General features: G+C 40.3%; 1 protein-coding gene across 2 annotated transcripts in view; it reads right to left on the minus strand.

Annotated features, from left to right (window-relative positions):
* Positions 1–27,077, minus strand: part of CNTNAP4 (contactin associated protein family member 4) — a 1,095,419-nt gene that overhangs the window by 405,544 nt on the left and 662,798 nt on the right. For both annotated transcript variants that reach the window (XM_073575315.1, XM_073575314.1), the window contains exons 16-17: positions 23,294–23,464; positions 18,400–18,618 (exon numbers count right to left, since the gene is read on the minus strand). In XM_073575315.1, the coding sequence (XP_073431416.1) occupies positions 18,400–18,618; positions 23,294–23,464 (390 nt within the window). The remainder of the gene's footprint in view (positions 1–18,399; positions 18,619–23,293; positions 23,465–27,077) is intronic.

The following is a 27,077-nucleotide window of genomic DNA, read 5'->3' on the forward strand; positions in this document are numbered from 1 at the left end:
AATTCTTGATTGAGCAATGATCACGATGAAGTGTCTTGGCAATGTTGATTGTAGTCATGCCTTGACCTAAATACTCCACAATTTGTTGCTTCTCAGCAGCCGACACATCCTTTTTCTTTCCCATTTTGGCAAAAAATGTAGGCTGCTTAATAATGTGGAACAGCCTTCTTAAGTAGTCTTGCCTTTATTTGGACACACCTGCCAAACTAATTTGCACAGGTATCTGCAATTGCTTTCAGTGATATAAAGAGCTCTGATACACATCACCATCAATGAGTTTAATTGACAAACAAAAAAATTCTAACCTTATCACTCCTAAACTCTTTTTGCATAATAATTTGGAACACAGTTTATGTATCTCTCTGTACCTCTATTCTTTCTTAAATTATTAACTGTTCTATCCCCACACCCCATGCCACCCCCACCACCAATTTCATTATTTGTGCCCAGGTCTCTATCTGCACTATCTTCTCCTCCTATATAAGGAATACCCTTCCCCCGTCCCTAGTTTAAACACTCCTCCTGCCTTCTAGCCATTTTCTCCCCCAGCACAGCTGCACCCTCCCCATTGAGGTGCAGCGTGTCCCTAGCGTAGAACCACTAGCCAACTGAGAAGTCAGCCCAGTTCTTCAGGAACCCAAACCCCTCTTTCCTACACCAATTCCTGAGCCACTTATTAACCTCCCTAATCTCCCGTTGCCTATCTGGCGAGGCACGTGGTACAGGAAGTATTTCCGAAAATACCATCTTGGAGGTCCTTGCTTTAAGCTTACAGCCTAATTCCCTGAAATCATCTTTAAGGACCTCACCTACCTCTAACTTTGTCATTTGTGCCAATGTGCACCATGACCGCTGGATCCTCACCAGCCCTTCCCAGTAATCAGTCAACCCCATCAGCGATGTGTCGGACTCGAGCGCCAGGTAGGCAGCACACCGTTCGATGAACCCTGTCTTTGTGACAGATTACCCTATCTGTTCCCCTAATAATTGAATCTCCCACTACCAGAACCTGTCTGGCCTGCCCTGCTCTCCTATTTCCCCCCTTACTGGAGCAGACACTCCTCCGGCTTTCAGAGGACATGCCTTGCTGCAGCAGTGCTACTCCTGCACTAACACTCCCCTCATCTGCCAACTTAGCAAACTTATTGGGGTGTGCCAGATCAGGACTAGCCTCCCTGGTGTTCTTCCCTCTACCCCGCCTTCTAACTGTCACCCAGCTAGCTGCTTCATTGTCCTGCAGCTCCAACCTAGCATCCCCCCTCATCTATCCCATTGAGCATCTGCTCAGTGAGCAGAAGACTCCTTTCCATATTGTCTATGGATCTCAGTGTTGCCAGCTGCATTTAGATCCAGTATCTGGACTTCCAAATACAGAACGTGCTCGCACAGCAGTATGCACCCTTGACCAGCTGTTCAAGGATTTCATACATGCGGCAAGACGTTCACTGGATGGCACTGGCAATAGTGGAGCACATCCTAATGGGGATTGCACCAGACAATAAGATAAGCAAAAATAAATAAAAGTATTAATAAAATATAATAGCAATTCAGTAATACCTCCCTTGGAAACTCCCTGAATCCAAAGTCACTGAATCTCAAGTCACGCACTTACACTCAGTTCATACTCAGCTCGTTCACACTCGCTCAGGCAGAAGATTTAAAAGATTTGTTTTCCCTTTTACCAGTACACCACCCTACTGCTCACTGCACTTCCAAAAGGAGTTGAGCCCCAACCAGCTGCCCCTTATAAACCCTTAATTATGAACTCCCATCCTTAATTAATCCATCCGACAGGTATGTCCATCCACCCAGCTCTCCTGCTCTCCTGCTGTCTGTCTATGAAGGACACACAGTGCGTCACCCAGCTTTGCACATAGACTTGCCTCTGCACCTAGCATTCACATGGTATGTCCATCCACCCAGCTCTCCTGCTCTCCTGCTGTCTGTCTATGAAGGACACACAGTGCGTCACCCAGCTTTGCACATAGACTTGCCTCTGCACCTAGCATTCACATGGTATGTCCATCCACCCAGCTCTCCTGCTCTCCTGCTGTCTGTCTATGAAGGACACACAGTGCGTCACCCAACTTTGCACATAGACTTGCCTCTGCACCTAGCATTCACATGGTATGTCCATCCACCCAGCTCTCCTGCTCTCCTGCTGTCTGTCTATGAAGGACACACAGTGCGTCACCCAGCTTTGCACATAGACTTGCCTCTGCACCTAGCATTCACATGGTATGTCCATCCACCCAGCTCTCCTGCTCTCCTGCTGTCTGTCTATGAAGGACACACAGTGCGTCACCCAGCTTTGCACATAGACTTGCCTCTGCACCTAGCATTCACATGGTATGTCCATCCACCCAGCTCTCCTGCTGTCTGTCTATGAAGGACACACAGTGCGTCACCCAGCTTTGCACATAGACTTGCCTCTGCACCTAGCATTCACATGGTATGTCCATCCACCCAGCTCTCCTGCTCTCCTGCTGTCTGTCTATGAAGGACACACAGTGCGTCACCCAGCTTTGCACATAGACTTGCCTCTGCACCTAGCATTCACATGGTATGCCTTTCAGCTAACCCCAGCTTACACCAGTGTTATTTATGACCTTGTTTACTCTGGCTTGATCATATACATCTGGTCCACTCTTAATTGTCTGGCCAAGATGAGCAGAGACCACTCCTCTCTGCTTCACACCTGACTGCACTTAGTTGTACATATATTGCAGAGTACAAGTCTGCATAGACTTCAGTCTGCATTGTGATTGCTATAAGTGTGTGCTAGAAGTGTGAAGATTAATTTAAGAATTAAAACCAGAATTGAACCAGAAGGGAACTGAAGGTAACTGGACACAGTCACTGTAAACAATGTTTCTGTTTGTTTTCACTTTCACCCCAATAATCCTTCACTTTCTGCTAATTCCCCTAATCCCTACTCCTAGTAAGGAACTCTTCATCTCTTCTTCAATCCTCCTCATCCACCTCACCTCTGCCTCAAAACTGTTCCTTAACATACAATCCTCTGTCTCCAAACACAGACAGCCCCCTCATGCCCTCTCCTGCTCCCACCTGCTAACACTTTCTCTGCTCCTTCTCACTGCTGGTGATATCTCTCCAAATCCTGGTCCTCCTCACCACATTCCCACAGTCATTTCTACCTCCCATCCACGCTCTATCACAACCTTCCGTAACCTCTCCAACCTTATACCCATTCACCCAGCCCCCGCTTCCCCAGTCCCACTAACAGGAGCTCTGTGGAACGCTCGCTCTGTCTGCAACAAGCTTTCCTACATCCATGATCTTTTTGTTACTACCAAACTCTCCTTCCTCGCCATCACCGAAACCTGGCTCACCCCTTCTGACACAGCCTCTCCTGCTGCACTTTCGTATGGCGGCTTCCACCTTTCTCACACCCCCCGCCCCAGCAGCAAACATGGTGGAGGAGTTGGTTTTCTCCTGTCAGATACCTGCTCCTTCACCCCAATCCCACTGCCACCCTCTGTTACCCTCCCTTCCTTTGAGGTGCACTCTGTGCGCATCTACTCCCCCTCCAACCTCCAACTGGCTGTCATCTACCGCCCCCCAGGGCCAGCCACCACCTTCTTTGACCACTTCACCACCTGGTTACTTCATTTCCTTTCCGCGGACATCCCTACTATCATCATGGGCGACTTCAACATCCCCATTGACACTTCCCTCTCAGCTGCCACTAAACTTCTATCTCTCACTTCCTCCTTCGGCCTCACTCAATGGTCTTCTACAGCCACCCACAAAGATGGCCACACACTGGACCTCATCTTCACCCGCCTCTGCTCCCTATCTAACCTCTCTAACTCACCTCTTTCTCTCTCTGACCACAACCTGCTCACATTCTCTTCCCTCTTCACTCCATGTCTACAATCCCCACCCCACAAACTTTCACACCCTCGCAGGAATCTTAAACACCTTGACCTACACTCATTCTCCGAATCCCTCCTCCCTCTTACAGATATAAGTTCCTTACACAATGCGGATGACACTGCCGCTCTATATAACACCACAATAGCTGTAGCTTTGGAATCCGCTGCCCCACTTACACATACCAAAACTCGCAAAATCAACAGACAGCCCTGGCACACCAGCCTGACCAAAGAGCTGAGGCGAGCTTCCAGGGCTGCTGAGCGCAGATGGAAAAGATCCCACTCCAACGAGCATTTCATCGCATTCAAACAGTCCCTCACTACTTTCAAGACCACACTCGCCACAGCTAAACAAACCTACTTCTCATCTCTCATATCCTCCCTGTCTCACAACCCTAAACAGTTATTCAACACCTTCAATTCTCTCCTCCGCCCCCCAGCACCTCCTCCCTCCCCACTCATCTCAGCTGAAGACTTTGCCTCATTTTTCAAGCAGAAAATTGATAACATCAGGGACAGTTTTGGTCAACAACCCCCAGAGCCCTTCCTCCCGACTTCCCAGCCCTCCACCTTCAAAACCAACTTCTCCACCATTACAGAAGATCGACTCTCCACTCTACTCTCAAGATCACATCTCACCACCTGTGCACTCGACCCGATCCCATCCCACTTCATCCCAAACCTCACCACAGTCTTCATCCCAACCCTAACCCATCTCTTCAACCTATCACTAACAACTGGTGTTTTCCCCTCAAGCTTTAAACATGCCTCCATCACACCTATCCTCAAAAAGCCCTCTCTTGACCCATCCTCTGTATCTAGCTATCGCCCTATATCACTTCTCCCATACGCCTCCAAGCTACTGGAACAACACGTCTACCTTGAACTGTCCTCCCATCTCTCTTCTTGCTCCCTCTTCGACCGCTTACAATCTGGCTTCCGGTCACACCACTCCACTGAAACTGCCCTTACTAAGGTCACCAATGACCTCTTAACTGCCAAGAGCAAGCGACACTACTCTGTCCTCCTCCTCCTGGACCTGTCGGCTGCCTTTGACACAGTGGACCATTCCCTATTATTACAGACCCTCTCATCCCTCGGCATCACAGACTTGGCCCTCTCCTGGATCTCATCATACCTAACAGACCGGACATTCAGCGTCTCCCACTCACACACCACCTCCTCACCTCGCCCCCTATCTGTCGGAGTCCCACAAGGTTCAGTCCTAGGGCCCCTGCTGTTCTCTATTTACACCTTTGGCCTGGGACAGCTCATAGAATCTCATGGCTTTCAGTATCATCTTTATGCTGATGACACACAGATCTACATCTCTGGACCAGATATCACCTCCCTACTAACCAGAATCCCTCAATGTCTGTCCACTATTTCATCCTTCTTCTCCACTAGATATCTGAAACTCAACATGGACAAAACAGAATTCATCATCTTTCCCCCATCTCACGTGACCCCCCCTACGAACCTATCAATTACAGTAAATGACTGCCCACTCTCCCCAGTCCCACAAGCCCGCTGCCTCGGAGTAATCCTTGATGCTGATCTCTCCTTCAAACCACATATCCAAACCCTTTCCACTTCCTGCCGACTTCAACTCAAAAATATTTCACGCATCCGTTCATTCCTCACCCAAGAATCTGCAAAAACCCTAGTCCATGCCCTCATCATCTCTCGCCTTGACTACTGCAACCTCATGCTCTGCGGCCTCCCCTCAAACACTCTCGCACCCCTCCAATCTATTCTAAACTCTGCTGCCCGACTAATCCACCTGTCCCCCCGCTATTCCCCAGCTTCTCCCCTCTGTCAATCCCTTCACTGGCTCCCAATTGCCCAGAGACTCCATTACAAAACCCTAACCATGACATACAAAGCTATCCACAACTTGTCTCCTCCATACATCTGTGACCTCGTCTCCCGGTACTTTCCTGCACGCAACCTCCGATCCTCACAAGATCTCCTTCTCTACTCCCCTCTTATCTCCTCTTCCCACAATCGCATACAAGATTTCTCTCGTGCATCACCCCTACTCTGGAACTCTCTACCACAACATATCAGACTCTCACCTACCATCGAAACCTTCAAAAAGAGCCTGAAGACCCACCTCTTCCGACAAGCCTATAACCTGCAGTAACCACCAATCGACCAAACCGCTGCACGACCAGCTCTACCCTCGCCTACTGTATTATCACCCATCCCTTGAAGATTGTGAGCCCTCGCGGGCAGGGTCCTCTCTCCTCCTGTACCAGTTATGACTTGTATTGTTTAAGATTATTGTACTTGTTTTTATGTATACCCCCCTCACATGTAAAGCGCCATGGAATAAATGGCGCTATAACAATAAATAATAATAATAATAATAATTAACCCCGTGTGAATATAGTTACACCTCAAGATTTAAATGCAATATAGTTAACCCTTAAAAACACAGATAGTAAAATAAGAGATTAAACCTGTAGAGAGAAAACATAGGTTAAACAAGCCCCCAAGCCCCCCAAAAATTGAACAGGTAGAAAGCACTCAGCAACCTACAATTCAGCAACTCACACAGTTATTTGTTATAGGTTTTCCAAACACCTCTTCACTGAATCTCAAGTCATACACTTACCACAGTTCGCACTTATGCTCAGGTCACACTCAGCTCATTCACGCTCGCTCAGGCAGAAAATTTAAAAGATTTTTTTTTCCCTTTTACCAGTACACCACCCTGCTGCTCAATGCACTTCCAAAACATGGAAAAATGGATTCCAAAATTTGTTGTGCAATTTCACTAGGGTATGCTGATACCTCATATGTGGGGGAAATCCATTGTTTGAGCACATGGTAGAGTTTGGAAGGGAAAGAGCTCAATTTGACTTTTTGAATGTAAAATTTTCTGGAATAATTAGCGGATGCCATGTCGCATTTGGAGAGCCCCTAATTTGCCTAAACAGTGGGATACCCTCACAAGTCACTCCATTTTGGAAACTACACATTTCAAGAAATACAAACGCATGGGCCATGCACACACAGTGAACAAGTCAGTAGGACAGTGTTCACTCCACCAAGAAACTGAAACACAGAGAAACACAGTACAACAAACGTGAAAAAATACTCTGCTGTAAAAAAATATCTAACAATAAACAGCAAGTGCTAGTAAAAAGATAACAAAACAGGGTTTTTAGTTGATACATTTTTTGCAAAAAATGTATACTAAGCCGCTCCACCAAATGTCAAGGTATACCCATCAGAGTAGTCCTAACTAATGTATTTAAAACCTGACCATGTGAACAGTACCTATATAAGCAGGATTCAGAAAGGTAATGTCTGATGTGGACACGCTGTGTAAGACGGCTTTATATGTACATGGCCCACAAGAGAGGGGTGGAGACCTCCCAAAAACTTGCAAAAGCAATAAACCAATTGAACACAAGTGTATGTGCCATGCACACACAGCAAACAAGGTGGTAGGACAGTGTTTACACCACCAAGATACTGAAACACAGAGAAACACAGTACAACAAACATGAAAAAATACTCTGCTGTAAAAACTAAAGGAAGCTAAAAGATGCTTTTTATTACAAAAACTAGGTTTTGCATCACCATATTTTGATAGTTATAATTATTCCATATTTCGATTGACTTGGTGTGATGGCTTATTTTCTGTGGGACAAAATTGTTTTTATTGGTATCATTTTTGGGCATATGATATTTTTTCATCACTTTCTATTCTTAATTTTGGGAGGCAGAATGAACGAAAGCTAGCTATTCAGTAATGATTTTTTGTTTGTTTTTTTCATGTTGTTTCACGTATGGTAAAATTGGTAAGGCAGTTTTATTCTTTAGGTCAGTACAATTAAAGTGATACCACGTATACTGTATATAGTTTTTTCATGTTTTGATGCTTGTATTTTGTGGGACAAGATGCTTTTTTTTAGAGATACTATTTTTATTTACATTGTTTTTTTTATTGTGTTTAATTTCACATACCATACATACTCGTGTATAAGCCGACCGAGTATAAGCTGACCTCCCTAATTTTGCCACAAAAAACTGGGAAAACTCATTGACTCGAGTATAAGCCTAGAGTGGAAAATGCAGCAGCTACTGGTAAATTTCAAAAATAAAAATAGATACCAATAAAAGTAAAATTAATTGAGGCATTAGTAGGTTAAATGTTTTTGAATATCCATATTGAATCAGGAGCCTCATACAATGCTCCATTCAGTTCATGATGGCCCCATAAGATACTCCATAGAAAATACACCCCATATAATGCTGCACAAAGGTTAATAATGGCTCCATAAGATGCTCCATAGAATAATATGCCCCATATGCTGCTCCATAAAGGTTATGGCTCCATAAGATGCTCTGTAGAATATGCCCCATAAAATGCTCCATAAGATGCTTCATAGATTATTCCCCCATAAGATGCTCCATAGATTATGCCCCCATAAGATCGTCCATAGAATATGCTCCATAAGATGCTCCATAGATTATGCCCCCATATGATGCTCCATAGAATATGCCCCCATATGCTACCTCATATGCTGCTTCATAGAATTTTCCTCTATATGCTGCTCCATGGAATATGCCCCCATATGCTGCCCCATAGAATATGCCTCCATATTCTGCCCCATAGAATATGCCCCCATATGCTGCCCCTTAGAATATGCCCCCATATGCTGCTCCATAGATTATACCCCCATATGCTGCCCCCATATGCTGCTGCCGCTGCTGCAAAAAAATGACGTACTCACCTCTCCTCGCTAGGGGCCAGGTGTCAGGTCCTGAGCAGGCGGGGACACCGGCGTGCTATGGGGGACAGATGCCGGTGTTGCCGCTGGCTCAGGACCAAGCACCTGAGATAGTCACCTGTCCGGGGGCCATCGCTGCTTGCTGCTGTCTGATGTGTCCTGCGTCAGTGACTGTTTAGGCAGCAGAGGATGCGGTACGCACTAATCACGTCATCGCGCCCTCTGCTGCCTAAACGTCACTGACACAGGATGCAGCAGACAGCAGCAAGCAGCGATGGAGCGGGGACAGGTGAATATTGGATAGACTTACCCCCTCCTGGTGCAGTCTCTGCAGCCCCCTCGCTTCTCCCACGGTCTCAAGCCGCACTGTTTTGAAATTGTCCTAGTCAATAGATCTGACCAGCATCCAGCACTGAATCAGTACTGGTTCAGTATCCTTACAGCAATAGACAGTATCATCGCAATAGATCTGACCAGTTTCAGTATCCTTGCAGCATGTGAGAGCGCATAGATCCAGGTAGTTGCACAACAATGCTGTGTGTCCAATCTGTAAATCATTCAGGAGTGTACAGCAGGAAGCTAGAAGGAGTGGTGACTGATGTGCTACTGAAAGGTATACATGACAACGTTTAAAATTTTTTCGCTTGAAATTTTAAATATCAATTTATTTCCATTATGTATAGCAAAGTCAGGTAGGCTAGGGTTAGTTCCTAGCTCTCCAGATACTGATTAGATCACCTGGCTAGTGCTGCATATAAGAAGGCTAGCTATTCTCCTTAGTCAGTCAGCTCAGTGAAGTTGACCAGACTGGATGAGTCTTGAAGCTCAAGAGAGAGACAGGCCAGAATCTCTCTCTGAGAGGAGTCTGCATAGGATGTGTGCAAAGGAACGCAAGTATGAGTGATTGCTATGAACAATAGATATTGCAATAGCAGCAGCAGTACTATGACCTTCCTAGCTCAGTCATGTATGAATAGCCAGGGTCTTATCTGTTTTGTCAGCACCTGGACAAGGCTAGGGATTAATGTTTATGAGTTTGTTTTGTTGCTTTGCAACCTGTGGAAATCAATATTAACTGCACTTTGTTTGGACCAACACTGCGTTTGAACACTACCTAATGACTATTGCCAAATGTCTACAAAATATAGTACATCCCTAGATATGTTAAAGGGTTATTCCCATCTTTATTGATAAAGTTATCATCTATTTATTAGATTGGACATAACATGCTTATTAGTGAGGGGCCAACTGTCATCAAACTAATTCCAAGAACTGAGCCCACAAAGCTTGTTCTGAATGGAACAGTAACCGGACATGTGCATCACTGCTCCATTCATTCTATATGGGACTGACAGAGATAGATGAATACAAGGCTTGGCTCTTTCCAGCAGTCCTACAGAGAATAAATGATATGATAATGAGCAAGTCTAGCCCACTAATCCATTCAGAGGAGGCTCTTCAGATCCCCGTTCTCAGATTCAGTAGAGGTCCCAGTGGTCGGATCCCAAAAGATCATCAATCTATTACTTTTCCTTTGAATAGGTAATAACTATTAAAAAGAAGAGCCATTTAATTCTGCTGCATGTATGTCACAGTTTTAAATTAAATAGCAATCAAATACATTCATTTCTTAATATTTATTAAAATTTTAAAACCATATGTGACTATTCCACATGCAAAGCATTCATTTTTAGTCAGTTAATTAAATGTCACAGATTTGGCACTTCTAAGCCACAAATTATTTGATTTGCCTTCTCAAGGATTTCCAGTTTAAAACTAGCACTCATCCCAACAAATTGAATTAATCTGAAAGAATGTCAATTAATTCTATATTCCCTTGCTCAAACATGAAGCAACATCTGTTGCATGTAAAATAAGGACATACTTTATTAAATCAAATGAGCATTGGGTGCTTATTAATAAGAAAACAGCAAGGGAAACAAGTATTACAGGTTACATTGATAACAATAAACCTTGAAAAATATTTCATAGCTTCTTAAAGGAGACTTGCCACCAGGTCAAAAGTGGCCCGGTTTTGCTCTTTTTTTTATTAAGGCTGATCCCCTGGTTATACCACTATTTTTACTTGTTTTGTATTTTTAAATCCACCATATAGCAACAGAGATATGGGCAATTTTATTTAGTAATAATTTTTTATGATCTTTCCAAGCATGTGGTTCATATCTCTGGTATTATATAACGAAATAAAAAATGCAGAATTCTCTAGAGCAGAAGGAACAAAATAAGAGCAAAAACTGGTCACTTTTCAGCTAGTGACGAGTTATGTTTGAGCTTATTTTTGCTCATAAAAATATGAGTAATGTCACATTATGAGATGTGAAATCATAATGTAACTGCTGCAAACCTGCTGCTTCCGTACATTAGAGTGGAGCTATACCTTTAAGCTGAACAACTTAGTTTTTTTAGCAGCCTTGTTTTTCAGAAAATACTAGACTAATGCAGATCCAGCAAAAAGAAAAAAAATTGCTGTTCATTTAGTGAAGAGCTACACAGTCATCATAAACGACTGTTCAATCTCAGCCAGAGCTGAAGATATTCTGTCCCAAAGCCAATGTTTGGAGACAATGATTCCTCCCCGCAAAGGGAGTTAAATATGGCATGCCAAGATTTATATAAAGATTAACTGCATGTTCGTCTCCACGGGTGATCCGTAGGTGACTGTGGACGCATAGTGGACATGGGATTAATAGAAGTCCTATCCACTATACTATAACAGCTGGCGGTTACAGGGTTGGAATGCATAAATGTGCAGTGTCAAATCCGCAGTAATTATTGATCATGGGCATATACCCTAACGTGATATGTACATGGACCTTTTATGATAATGTTTAATCCCCTTGTGCACTGATAACAATCTAGGTATTTTGCACTGTTCATGTCAATCCTTTGGGACATTATGTAGCAGTTTGCATTCATATATAATGGGATTTGGCTCTATTTTGAAAACCTGAGCAGTGCAGAAAAAATTTCTGGATCTAAACAGGAACTTTACAAATGTGATTACTGTTTGCAAGCTATAGAAATGAATAAAATAATTGAATGAAATCATTATGTATGACCATTAGTGATGAGCGACTGTGCTACAATAACAAACAGGCAACCCCTGCATGTGTTGAGGCTGTGTACCTCTGCAAAACATGCATCCGCAGGGACTATTAACCAAGAACGCCCAAGATACTCGGATAAAAGCCGAGCATGCTCAGATGAATACGTTATCCGAACACGTTCGCTCATCATTAATTACCATGCATACTGTACATAAATGCAAAAAAGCAATGATGAACACAGCTTTAAGCCTAATACATATGGCTATATCCATTCTTAGTTTTGTATAGAGCTTTATAATTGTCACATAATGTTATGGGGACTTTCCTATGCCTTCCTATGGCTTAAATATGGAAGATACAGCACATATGTAGCAAAGCCTACCTCAACAGATGTAAAAGTCATGGAGTGCTATTGACTTTATTTATGTTACATGGCTACTTATTGTGTATGGTCAGTTAGTTTCTGCCAGTACAAAGAGAAAATATTCTATGATAATGGCGTAGCATACCACTGCTATTTGTTTTCATTTGGCTTGATCTGTACAGAATTCTTTTTGAATTAAACCAGCAGAAAAAAAACAAATGTGTCATTATCCAATGAATTCTATATGTATTAATAAGTCAATACACACAGAGCATTTTACAGCAGAACACTTAGTCCCTTGTGGCTCTTTAGTACCAAACTTTATGAGATGTTACTCAATGCAGTGCACATAAAGCTTTGGCCTTAACAGGTATTCTCTAGTTTAAAAGTTATTCCCTATCGATGGGATAGAGAAAAATTTCCTGATTGTTCTGGGTCCATCCACTGAGACTCCCACAGATCCAAAGAACTGGGGGGTCTCTGAAGAGCAAAAAAATTACAGCAAAACCAATAACCTGAGCCAGACTAATTTTGTGAATGTTGTGGTAGTCAGTAATTTGCTCTGTCAACTCATTCTTAATGGGACTGCTGGAGTGGGCCAAACACGTTTTCGGTTTTCAGTACTCCACAAGAATGAATAGAAAAGTGGATCTCATGATTAATCAGCACTGCATTCACACAGGGCCCCAGTTCTTCGAATTAGTGAGGGTCACAGTGATCAGACCCCCAGCGACAGAGAAGTTATCCACTATCCAAAGGATAGGAGATAAATTCCATGCTTGAAAATACCCTTTTAAGGTTATAATACTAATAAACACAGTAATCTATCTATTGATGGGATTTTACCTTGCATACTGTGTGCTATAAAGTCCCCAAGACTTGCAAGCTTAATATATTTGAGCTAACTGACAACTCATCCTGGAATTATGTGACAAATGGAAGCAATGAGAGCTTTTAACATTTGTAAAATATAAAGTGAATTACTGACATATTCTAGATAAAAGAGTACTTCACTTAAATTCACTTTAAAAATTTTGTCATATCATTGTTACATGAGTATTATGCTTTTTCTTTTTAAAAACACACAAGTCTTTTTGTTACAATAATGTTATTCCATAAGACCACAGGAAAAAAGGATTTATAAAATGTAGCACTTTGTGGAGAATGTTCCCTTATCATTTTCAACAGACCTGTGGTATAATTTGTTTGATAGCTACTTTTATAGTTTTTAACATAGTGTTTTGAAGCCATTATCTTTAGGCTGTTCCAGTCTTTTCCTCCTCTTATTTTCTAAAATAAATGTCACTTGACTGACAGCAGAAAAAATTATATCATACACTTTTACTGTAAAGCCCAACCTTTCAAAATTGAATAGATTTCAAGCTCATATGGCCGAATATATAACAAAGTTTCTTTGCTAGCTTAAACCGTACATTATAACATATTTTGCACTGGTGACCACATTTAATTTTAATGGTTAGATTTTTGCTATTTTTTTCCAATATCTATTTTCTTTACTTTGTGCATTGCGTTGTGTTCCGTCATAATCAGCATCATCATTATCATATTGTCATATCTGATAAATGTGTTTAAACTTCTGATTCAAATCTTAATTATGTATTTTCGTGACAAGGATATAATCTGATTTCTTATTAAAATGTATCATAAAAAAATCAAGTTTGCAAAAATAGTCTATTGTGCATACTGAAATCATTTAAGTTTTTCTCTTTTGTGTCACAATTTTCCATTTTCAATAAAAAAGGCCAGCAATGATATATAAAGTTGTTGGCAGGGGATGTTCAGTCTTTCTCCACCCTACCTCTAAAGATATTAGTGAACATCGAAAAATGGCACGCTAAAAACAATAATCCATTAAATCATGTTTTGCAAATTTTATGTACAATCATACAATCATAGAATGTTAGAGTTGGAAGGGACCTCAAGGGTCATCGTGTCCAACCCCCTGCTCATTTGATATATCTTGAATGCTTTACCAAATAAAAAGCAAGTGGTAAAACTCCTTTAAGATTGTATACATACAGTAATAATATTGTTCCAATTTTTCAGATATACAAAATTAAAAACTATCCATATGACTTTACTTAAAAGGGACACAGTAACAGTATCAGAGGTAAAAAAAAAAAAGGGTCTTCAATTGGGGTGGCAAATATTAGAAGGTTTGCTTTTTTGTTTGTATGAATGAGCCATAACGTGAAGTCAGGACTACAGCAAACTACACCACGTGAAGACAAGTGAGATGTTGTGCTCATTTTACTAATTTAATCCTAATGTGTTATTCATTGATTTTTTCCAAACTCGGCTTTTTCCTCTTATAAAAAAACAAAGACAGAAACATAATGATCAAATACTCTGCAGTAAATAAATAAATAGCACAGTGCATGAAAATAATATAGGGTATTTAGTTAACATATTTTTTTATCAAAAAAATTCAAAAGCCATTCCACCACTCCACAGTGACCGTAATTGGGACAGTCCTAACTCTTACCATAATATTGGAGCATATTGTTAAACTCTCATATAGCTGAGCACCAAAAGAGTACCAAGATGGCGGCAGCAGGGGCCTCCACATCTGGAAAGAGCTCAGCTCATAAGCCCCCTCCTTACGCGATCACTCCCTCAATCATGTATATGTACATGTTAGTGCAATAAGGGGTTAAAGGACAGCTTGCAAATTATAAGTGTAAGATGATAGTTTAAACAGAAGACTAGAGTGTATGGTGGAATAAAGTATTGAATGGAGAATAATGTGCAGATACATAAACTGATTTTTGAAAAATATCCAAGAGCACCTGACAAAACGTTTCTCCGCATTATTATTGAAAACATAGAAATCATTGTAGACACTGCAGGAAATGATGGAATAATTCATGCCTTTAAGAAACATGAAATATCCAAATATTTGAAAATAATGGTTATAGCGTTGAAAGTAATTATAGTAAATACTAGAAAATTTAAATTGCAGTATTATGTAAATTTAGTTATGATATATAAAATAGAAGTTGCCTCTTAAATGGATAAATACAGCATGGTTGACTGATATTCCATCCTTCAAATCCTACATCTGTAGCAAACACTTTTCAAGACTTTAGATTTATTACATTTATTTATTCATATATTCTCTCCAAAATCATTCCTTCATGTTTTAACTTTCTCCTAATGCAATTTTTATTATCTTACATATTGCTTTGTTCTTATCATATTACTTTTACAAAAATGATATCTGGTCCTGCTTTAAATACAATCGAATAGCTTATGCTAGGCTTTTTTTTTATAAACATACTTCATTTAAGAAGAAGGTACAATTAATTTCCAAGATAATTCATGGAAATTGCTGTCTTCTAATGACAATTATTCCTATAAATCAATTTCCTCTTCTTGATAAATAGACAGTCTTAAAACCCAAAAAAGAGGCATTCAAGGTCATTTAGTCTCCCATGATTAATTGATTCTATTATTTCTAAGTTAATAATCTCTTCTGTGTTCCTATTAAATATTGCTTTCTAAATGGGTAGTGCTTAAAATGTATTTATATATTTGTATTTTAGCAAATTTTGGTAAGTCTGATGAATAATAACATGTTGACAGTGTGAAAAGAGCCTAGTGTCTTATTTACATTATATTAACATTGCAAAGAAGAACATTAGCCAGCGTGTCCAAGCAGACAATGTGCCAGTGTGTTCTGCTGTGACAGCAATGCAATAGCAAACAATCACAAACTATTTAACACCTATCTTTAGTTAAGGCCCCATCTCACATAGCAAGATCACTAGTGAGATCACTGATGCGTCACCGATTTTGTGATGCAACAGCGATCTCGCCAATGATCTCGCTACATGTGACACATAGCGGAGTCCGGCCCCCTTGCTGGATATCGCTGATCTTGGTCGAATGTCCTGGGCCATTTTCTCATCGTCGGCATCCTGCTGGCCAGCATGCATCGCTGTGTTTGAAGCCGACGTGCGAACTCGTTGGCGACGCAGAACTCTGGGACGCAGGCTGGAATCGTTCAGAATAGCTGCTGTGTTACAATGCACCAGCGATCCCTACTAGGTCATATTGTTGTCGGAATCGCTGGTGCCTCACTATGTGAAATGGGACCCTTACAACACCACATATTTATGGACTAAAGTATTGGTAAATGCGTAATAAAGGGGTTTTCCGAGCCTCACAAATCAATGACCATTCTGTAGGAGATATTAGATTGGAATGTGACCAATAGCCGATATCATTTGATCACATGGTATTGGCTCTGACAGTAACATTATGGAGTGGAACAAAGCAACTTCCTATATTGTTTAGTAGCCACTGATAAATACTGTAGTTTACTACTCCAGCAAATATCAGCTGACTGATGTGGATGTAGAATGATGTACTCCCATCAATAACATAATATTGATGACAAATCTTATAATCCAATTATATGACTTAATCATTGAAATCACATTTTTAATTCAAGCCCTTAGTCATGCAGTCTGCTTTTACAAACATTTGTGAAAGAATCCGTGATTTTAAAGAGCTCACTGAATTTGAGTGTATTACTGCAATAGGATGTCATCATGTGAAACTTTTCATATGTATTTCCTTCTAAATATTTCATAATCAACTGTAAGTGGTATTTATGAAAAATGGAAGCATTTAAAAATCACAGCAACTCATCTGTGAAGTGGTAGACTACATATTGTCACTAACTGCAGTCATCTATTACTGAGATGCATAATGCAAAAGAATCTACAATGCTTTGCTAATTCAATAACTGTAGAATTCTAAACTTTCTATGGCACTAACACCTGTGTGACAGCGTGGGAAACACCCGCATGGCAGTTCTGATCAAAGGTAAGTTATCACCATTAAAGACTTGCGAGGTCACTCATCAGGCTAGATCTGCTGTCACTGATAACAGTGATGGCAGGAGCCACTAATGGGAGAAGCTTTAGCAAGGTGGTTATAAAGAATAGAGGGGTCCCCATGCCGTTTTTTAAAATTATTTAAATAAATAATTTAAAAAAATGCTGTGTGTCCCCCCATTTTTAAAAACCAGCCAAGCTAAAGCAGACAGCTGAGGGCTGGTATTCTCAGGCAAGTAAGGGGTCATGTATTTTTTACCTCCAAACACAACTACAAGCTCAAGCTGTCATTTGACATTATGGGAAATGCGGCTGTCTGACAGGCGGTATTGATGTTACTGCTGATCAGAGTCAGTGTTTGTCGCACTGTTATGTACATAACAGCGTGAGCGACACCCATTGTACGGGGGGAGAACTCAAACAGTAGCATGGACTTCCGGTTGAAGTCCATGTTCGGACTGGATGCCCAAACAGAAGGTGTTTGGTACGGACGCCTAACTTAACTGTTTGGGTTCACCCATCTCTAGATGTTATAGCTGTAAGGCATTAGACGGAAGTCCATTTGACCAAGGCTGAGGTCATTTGAACATTTTCTGGTTAATAAAATCTTGCACCTAAAGTAAAATGGAGGCTGGAATTTTTGTTCATTCACATAGTAAATAGTTAAAAACTTGCCAGGTCCTGCAAACGTTCAAAAAATATACATGATTTTGATTAAAAACAAATTGATTTGTTCATTTCTATAATGGACAAGTCAGAGCTTAGTGAATTCCAGGAGAATGTTACTGTACATGCTTAACTGCATTCTGCCAACTTTAAAGTTTGCTGAAAGAGGAGGTTATTTTTTAGAGGTTGCACAATGCCTTTTAAATTCTATTAAATCTTTTTGTTTCAACATATCATTATATTTTAGACAAGCATGCTTCTGAATTTGTGGGATCAATTTTGGGAAGACCCTTTTCTGTTGCAGTATAACTCGACCACCTTGCACAAAACAAGGTGTGTAAAGGTATGAAAAATGTAAGCTAGTCCAGCAGCAGCTAATGAAATAATATTACAACAATGCCTACAGATTTAGAATGAAATGTTATATAAGCTCCTGTAGATATAACGTAGTGTGCAAGTGTAGCTTATAGTGATGCCATTTTGTGTTACAGATATTCTATAATATTTTTTGGGAATAAAGAAGGAAAACACAAATGATTTAATTGCTGTGGGATTGGAGCAAAACATACACCAATAATCAAAAAATATAGTAAATGTATTACCTATAGTAATTCAGTAATTCAATGTAAAATATTTCAATTATTATAGATATTTGGTTCAATATTGTCTTTTGTCTTAGCTCCCCAAAGGATAGTTAAATCTTTTTGCTTCCTTTTGCGTTGCAATAAAGCATAAGTAAAATGTTATCAACCCTTTATCGAAATTTGGATAATTTATTTAAGAAATTACCTATGAAAAGCTGACTGTAAAGCTGTAAACGTATGTGTCCATCAGAAGGGGTAATGTATGTTTTTTGGGGTACGTTATCCAATTGAAGAGAGGCTTCTTTGATGTTTCTCTCAGCTTTGACAAAATGCCATTGGGAGTCATTTAAATGAGTTGGTGAGCTTACTCGAACCTCTACGGGGCCATTCCCAACATCGAATGAGAAAACAACATCTGTTGGAGCTGAAATTAGAGATATTATTCATTTCACTATACTGTTCATTTAATAAACAATTTATGCTAATTCATTTTTATCATACCATTTACTTAGTCATAAATGTTAAACAAATACAGAATTAATTTTTATTTAGTGCACCATTAGCTTTCAGGATACTGCAGATATAAAGTTTGAACACAACATGAACTAACGGTAAAAACAAAGGGTAAACCAGTAGAAAAAGCATCAGTTTACATTCAGCATTTAAGTTAATTTTAGGTGGTAATGATAAAGCAGCATATGCCATATTTGAATCCACTCAGCCCAGGGGATGAACAAAAGTTTTAATACCAGGAATACCTGACTGTGTCAAAGAGTGAGGAAAAAATCTAGAATGAGATGCAAACAGTAGCATTATAAAGATGTGGCAGTTAACATTGTGTCTTTGGTTAATGATGTTTCAGACTGTATGTGAAAAAGGTATGTAGAACTTCAATATGCATATGTTATTCAGTAGTCAGATGGAGTGATATAGCTGGACAGAGTGTGTCACAGAATGGTTCCTTAAGGATGTTAAGATGGCTGTTTTGGGAAATGAAAAGTAAGGGAAGTCAAGTAACTGAGTAGTAAAGGGTGATTGAAAGAGGTTTAAGAAAATGAAGGGCACTCCTTCTTCTGTACCTTCAAGCAGAATTGCCAAGTTGAATAATGATGCATGGGTGTTAGTCTAAGAAATGGCAACTCTAGTGGATATTGCTCATACTAACAGACAGGAGGGTCCAGCAAGAAAGCAATGTAGGTAGCGTTATAGGAGCTTCTATAATGATCACCAAATCCATTTCAAGGTAATGGTGCCAGGTTTCAGCACGTGATGGAACGGGTTGATAAATTAATGTGTGTGCCTGTTGATGCTTCAGCTGTTAATCCACCTGTATTCAATGTTAATCCGATGACAGAATAAGTAGTAAGTGAAGGATCCTTAAGAATACATTTAAAGAATTAAACTGCAAGGTGATGAGAAGGAGCTGCAAGATAATACTCTATGCAAACAAACAGTCCCTCCCTACTTTCAAGTCCATGCTCACTGCAGCAAAACAAATATACTTCTCATTCCTCATAACCTCTCTGTCTCACAACCCTAAACAGCTATTCAACACTTTCAATTCTCTCCTCCATCACCCAGGGCCTCCTCCCTCTCCTCTCCTCTCAGCTGAAGACTTTACCTCATTCTACAGGCAGAAGATCGATAAAATCAGAGAAAGCTTTGGCCTACAGCCTCCACAGCTCCTTCTCTTAGCGGCTGAGCTCTTGTCTTACAAAACAAGCTTCTCCACAACACAGAAAATCAACTTTCCTTTTTAGTCTCCAAATCACATCTGACCACCTGTGAACTTGACCCTATCCCATCCTACCTCATCCCAAATCTCACCACAGTCTTCACCCCAACCCTAACAAATCTTTTCAACCTGCCACCATCAACTGGTGTCTTCCTCTCAAGCTTCAAACATGTCTCAATCACAGCAATCCTCAAAAAGCCCTCCCTTAACCCATCCATTCTGTTTAGCTATTGCCCCATGTCTCTTATACCTTATGTCTCAAAACTACTGGAACAACATGTCCATCATGAACTGTCATCTGCTCCTGCTACCTCTTAGACCTCTTGCAATCTGGCTTCCGATCACACCATTCCATTGAAACTGCCCTAACTAAAGTCTCCAATGACCTACTAACTCTCAAATCCAACCAACATTATTCTGTCCTACTTCTCCTAGACCTGTCATCTACCTTTGACACATTGGACCATTCCCTCTTACTACAGATTCTCTCATTTCATGGCATCACAGACATGATCTCATCTTGAATCTCATCTTGCCTCGGGGCAGCCATTTTCCCTAAGCCCACTGCAGGGATACCATTGGGAAAATAAACTCCACTCACTGGCCCCGACACCTTCTGACATCCCAGGCACCCAGATCATGCTGCCGCCAGCCTCATGAAGCAGTGACCCTACCTGTTATGATCCCTCTCCACCACAGCTAAGGTAAGTTAAACTACCAATAAAAGTGAATATAAGACGTACCACCATTTTATTTAAATAAATGTTTTTTTCCTATTTTCCACCCCAAAATTTGGGTTGCATCTATGGTAGCATAATCTGTAAAATATAGTATATACTCTTTTATGCATATATGTGTATATGCACTGCTTAGCATAAAATAGTACATCCCCTTTGAAAAGTAAGATTTTAACAAATGTCTCAGTGAACACAAGATCAATTTCTAAAATATTGACAAGTCTATAGAAAAATGTGTTAACCCACAACATGAAAGTAATGTTAATAGGGCAGCACAATGGCTGAGTAACTAGCCTTGCAGCCTGGGATCCTGGGTTCAAATCCCACCAAGGACAACATCTGCAAGGAGTTTGTATGTTCTCCCTGTGTTTGCGTGGGTTTCCTCCAGGTTCTCCGGTTTCCTCCCACACTCTAAAGACATACTGATAGGGAATCTAGATTGTGAGCCCCAATGGGAACAGTGCCACTAATGTCTGTAAAGTGCTGTGGAATTAATGGTGCTATGTAAGTAAGTAAAATAAATAAATAATTAATACAATTTTAATTACAAAATATTCACTTTTACTCAAATTAGTTGATACATAAATGAATTCACCCCACAACAAAAAAATAACGACTATTATTTTTATAACCTCTATGATTTTTTAAGCACAGCAATAATTCTTCTAGACATGGAATGAACAAGTTGGCAACATACTGCAACATCTATATTTCATTCTTCCAGAATGTCCTCTTTTAGACCCTGGATCTATGATGAAGAGTGAGGCTCAACTTGTCTCTTCAGAATTATCCATAGGTGTTTGATTGGGTGATGAGGAGACATATTTGGCCACCAAATCACTTTCATCCTTCAAAAATGCAACAGATATGTGTTTTGGATCATCCTCATGCTGGAAAATGGCACATCTACCAAGGGCACAGAGTTATGGTAGCATCCTATCTTTCAAAATAGAGCAGTACATCTGTGAATTTAAGATACATCAATGAAATGTAGCTCCCCAACACCAGCAGCACTCATGCAGCCCCACAAAAGGACACTGCCACCACCATGTTTCACTGTTGACATTATGTATTTGGAAAAAATGTATGTCTATGAAGTGTACAGAATGATAGTAGCATCTCCCCTTTCAATATTGAACAAGTATAACTATGAATTCAAGATATTATCATGGAAATATTTCTCCCTGACAACAGCAGCAAAACACACATCTGTTTTGGATAATTGTCCAGGGTGAAAGTGATTCAGCGCTCAAGTATGTCTCTTGATCTGAACTCAATCGAAACACCTATGGAGAATTCCAAAGAGACAAGTTAAGCATCATGCTCCATCTAGCGCCAAGGTTCTAAAAGAGGTAGTTCTTGAAGATTAGAGTATGACAAATGTTTCAATAAGTTGACAACTTTTTTACTCCATGCCTAGAAGAGCTGGTGCATGCCTTAAAAATCATGAAGGTGATACAAAACACTCCATCTAGTTGTTTACAATATGGAGTGTCTTCTTTTTGCATTAATTAATTTGAGTAAAACTGATGATTTTGTAATAAAAGATATATTAAGCTTAATTTCATGTTGTGGATTTAAAATAAATGCTCTCAGTCTAGTCAAAATTTTGAAAATCGCACTTTCATTCAGTGAGAATTGATTAAGATATTACTTTTTAAAAGAGAGGTACTTATTTATGTTAAGCACTGTATATATCTATATATATATATCTATATCTATATATATTTGATGGAAACTTGGCATCTGGCATGTCCCAAAACACTATTAACATGGAGATGTAGGGTTAATCTGCTGGTTTATAGCATAGTAATGCTTTCCAGCCTCCTTACTAAAATTATGGCTACCAGAAGGAAATAAATTTTATTCCTACCGGGAGCCATTAGCTTTCAGTCATAGATGTGTGAACAGAGCATCTACAGTCACCACTCACAGCATTGTGATCAGTAGCTGTAAGCCTACCCCATTACTTTGACAGCTCGCTCTGCACAGATGCACTGCAGAGTAACCTACAGTATGAATAAAAGTGCCATGACATACTTACAGCCAACATTCACTGTGTACTGAGCGGCGACAGAAGCTGCGCAATGTGCGCCTCAATGACATAAACCTGTGCTCCATAAAATAATAATAAAGTTAATTTTCTCCCTGTGGCCGCAATTTAATAAGGTGGCAGAACAGCATTGTAACACTATTCTGGATGTTAATAATGTTTGTGGAAGTTTCAGGTTCCATCTAAATTATGGTATACCCTATGATTTTATGTATATTTCTTACTGTCATTTAATATTTTGCAATGTATTATTTGAGAAAAACTACATACGGTACTCAAAACATAACCTTAACAAGAGAAAAAGTACTGCTGAATATTTGGGCTTATTACTTCTAGATGCGATTTAAATTTAGATACTCTAGGAGATGTCACTCCAATAACAGATATATGTATATATACATAAATATGTACAGTAGATAGTAACATAAGAGGTTAGATTACAACTATTGCTGATTATATTATTAATTAAGCTGCTGTTAGAATGGCCAATTAGATCATGGCATTTCCATGTAGATTTAAATCTAAACTTACATTTTTGTTACTTATCAGTAAAAGAATGAGGCATCAGACTTACTTTCCAGTTCTATTCGGATAAAATCTTTGATTCCAAGGTTTTCCAAGAATAGTCCAGATGGTGATGCAGTTTTGAAGAAAAAAGACACATCTGCACTAAATTCACCATCAAAGGTAGGGAAATGCAGATAAGATGATACTGTGTTAAATGAAGCTGCATTCCAAAAGCTTCCTAGGCAAAAAAAAAAGATAACAATGTTGAATGAAGCATTATTCCCCTTATGGGATAAGATAAGATGAAAAATACTGTTATTGAATTATTGTCTTATTTCAGTTATTCACTATTGAAGCTCTACTGTAGAATCTTTGCTCACATCAATACCAATACCCACAGGACCCTTGCAGGCACTGTGTTCTGAAACATGCAAAACTTAAGGCCCCGTCTCACTAAGCAATCTCGGTAGCGAGATCGCTGCTGAGTCACAACTTTTGTGACATAACAGCGATCTCACCAGCGAGATCGCTGTGTGTGACAGTGATCAGCGAGCGGCCCCCCTGCCGGTATCGCTGATCGCTGCAAGAAACCTCTGGACATTTCTTTGGTCGCTGGCCTCCCGCTGGCCAGCACGCATCGCTGTGTGTGACAGCGGGAGACCAGCGATCAGGTGTAAAAAAATAATAAAAAAAAATAAAAAATATAGTTATTCTCACCTTCCGATGTCCCGTTCAGCCATCCTGCCTCTCTCCACGCTCCGGTCCCAGTAAGCCTTTGCATGAATGACCGTGAGACTTTATCCCGCGAGACCGTGACATCTCGTGGTCATTCGTGCAAAGGATCACTGGGACCGGAGCGTGGAGAGAGGCGGGATGGCTGAACGGGACGTCGGAAGGTGAGAATAACTATATTTTTTATTTTGATACTATTTTATACAGCGATAGCCAGTGATGCCGGGCGCTCGGCATCGCTGTGCTGATCGCTGGTGAAGCTGTCTGTGTGACAGCTCACCAGCGATCACATAGCGACTTACCAGCGATCCTGACACCTTCATATCGGTGTCGGGATCGCTGGTGAGTAGCTTAGTGTGACGGGGCCTTTAAAGTAACCTGTACTGGGTCAGTGTGAATGTTACAGAGGTTGCTGCCACCAAGTCATCTGCTCATGGTGTCTGCAGAACTAACATGGTACATTTTAAAATCCACTTGGCTCTAAAGTGTTATAAAATATACCAACTACTCCAAGTAAAATAATCTGTTCTAAAGAGAAGCACTACTAAAAGTCACAGAGAGGCTGTTGTGTTCCTTTACCCGTCCTATTACTGCTGAGTGATATGGTTGTCATGTGGCAGTAGATTTGTTCCAGTGTGTTAGAATTATACCGTATATGGTACTGTGAGTTAGGAAATGTAAAATGCATTGTGTGTGTACATTGAGGATTGATTAATGTGTAATGTGCTTTGTGCCTTGATGCCATCTACTGGCTAAGGTATCAGTGTGTTACTAAGGTTTTGTCCCTCGAACAATTTTGAGTGTTCCTGATAGATTTTTTCATGCTGATTTCAGAAATGGCTTCAGATTTTTCCTATCACGTAAGGTTTTTGAGAAATGATACGAAACATTATAATATTCTGTTACAATTCTAAAAACTCATATATGAACTTTTTCTGAAACAGTATATTCTGAATTTTCCACTGAAATAACATAAATCGCTGATCTACACATATGCAAGTACTTATTATGTGAATTCTGCTCAGTCGCAGTGAATTATTCGGCTGTCCATGTATGAAGCATACCACATCTCATGGGCAGGGGAGGAATCAAAAGACAATACTGACATACTTAGAGCATGGCTGAATGGATCACGACCTTCAATGCCGTTCGCTGTCCCAATGATATGGAGAGAACAGAGAGATCATGTAACAGATTGCTACTTCTGCCTTACTTCAGCAAAGAAGAAGAAATCAATAGAATATCCTAGTCCTCCTTCAGCCATAAGACCAGTGCTACATGATGAAAGTCTTCATGTTCCAAAGCCACATAAAGTATGGACAATGGAGGACGACGAAGATGAACTAACAATGTCAGTGGAAAATGAAACTGCTGCAGACCCAGCCTTTGAACCTTCTACATCTAATCCACATCTGTTCAGTCAAACTGATCTGAGTGACTTAGTAAGAGATTTGAAATTGTCAAAGAGGTAAGCACAATTATTGGGATCAAGGCTACAAGAACGGAATCTCTTATTACCAGGAACAAGAGTTTCTGTTTTTCACAGTCGTCAAGAAGACCTTAATCGATTTTTCAACCATGTCAACTGTTTAACCTTTTGCAACAACGTCTTGGGGTTGTTTGGTGCTCTTGGATGTGAACATGACCTGAAGGAATGGCGACTGTTCATTGACTTGTCACTTTTAAGTCTGAAGGCTGTTTTACTACACAACAGAAATATCTATCCTTCTATACCTATTGGACATGCCATACACATGAAAGAAACATATGAAAATATGGAGTTACTGTTGACCCACATTAATTATAGAAATTATAACAGGAACATGTGTGGTGAGCTAAAAGTTGTTGCACTTCTTCTTTGACTGCAGCTTGGATATATCAAGTATTGTTGTTTTATTTGTGAGTGGGACAGTCGTGCGCGAGAAATGCACTATTTCAGAAAGGACTGGCCACTCCACGAAAATATAGGTGCTGGATTGAAGAATGTTAAACATAATCCTCTCGCTGATCCAGCAAAGATATTTCTCCCTCCTTTGCATATTATACTTGGGCTTATGAAGAATTTTGTCAAAGCAATGAACAAAGAATCGGAAGCCTTTTCTTACTTGCGACAGAAATTTCCAAGAATAAGTGATGCAAAGATTAAAGAAGGTATTTTTATTGGCCCACAGATCAGAGATATAATGAATGACAGTAGCTTTGATGGTCTTTTGCAAGGTGCTGAACAAGTGGCATGGAGAGCCTTTAAAGATGTGACCTTCAACTTCCTTGGCAACAGCAGGGCACTGAACTTTGAACAACTCATGGACAACATGCTCACAGCATATCATCTGATGAAATTCAATATGCCACTAAAAATGCATTTTCTACATTCTCACTGGACTTTTTTCCAGCCAATCTTGTCTTGGTGCCGTTAGTGATGAACATGGTGAAAGATTTGACCAAGACATTGTGCTGATGGAGAAAAGGTACCACGGAAAGTGGAGTACGTCAGTGCTGGCTGACTATTGCTGGAATCTTATTCGAGAAGCATCTGACATGGATTAAAAGCAAAAGTCATCTGCAAAACACTTTTGAACAATTGCTTTTGCTACTTACATCGATGCACATGTATGTTGTGTCTTGGATGTCATAATGTAGACTATAAGCTGTTGTTTAACCCCTTACTGCCTTCTGACAGAATAGTACATCAGCTGGCAGCATCGCTTTGAGGTGGTCTCCGGCAGTGAGCCCACATCAAAGCCGCGACATGTCAGCTGTTTTTAACAGGTGACATGTGCCCGCAATAGGTGCGAGTGGAATCACGATCCACCCAAGTCTATTAAGTAGTTAAATTCCGCTATCAGACTCTGACAGCAGGCATTTAAATGCACTTCTGGATGCCGGTCCGGAAATACACGCATCAACGAACCCCATCACGTAATCGGGGGTCATCACTGTGCTGCCATCAAAACAGAGGTCACCTCGAGACCTCTATGGTTGTTGATGGCAGATTGCTATGAGTGCTGTTCTGTGGTCAGCGATCATAGCAAGAATGTAATTTTGCTGCATAGAGGTGATCTGAGCATCACTTCTATGTAGCAGAGGCGATCGTGCTATGGCAAATCATCCCAAAAATA

Source organism: Dendrobates tinctorius, unplaced genomic scaffold (assembly GCF_039654945.1).
Source record: "Dendrobates tinctorius isolate UK_male_01 unplaced genomic scaffold, ASM3965494v1 ptg000044l, whole genome shotgun sequence".
Lineage (NCBI taxonomy): Eukaryota > Metazoa > Chordata > Amphibia > Anura > Dendrobatidae > Dendrobates > Dendrobates tinctorius.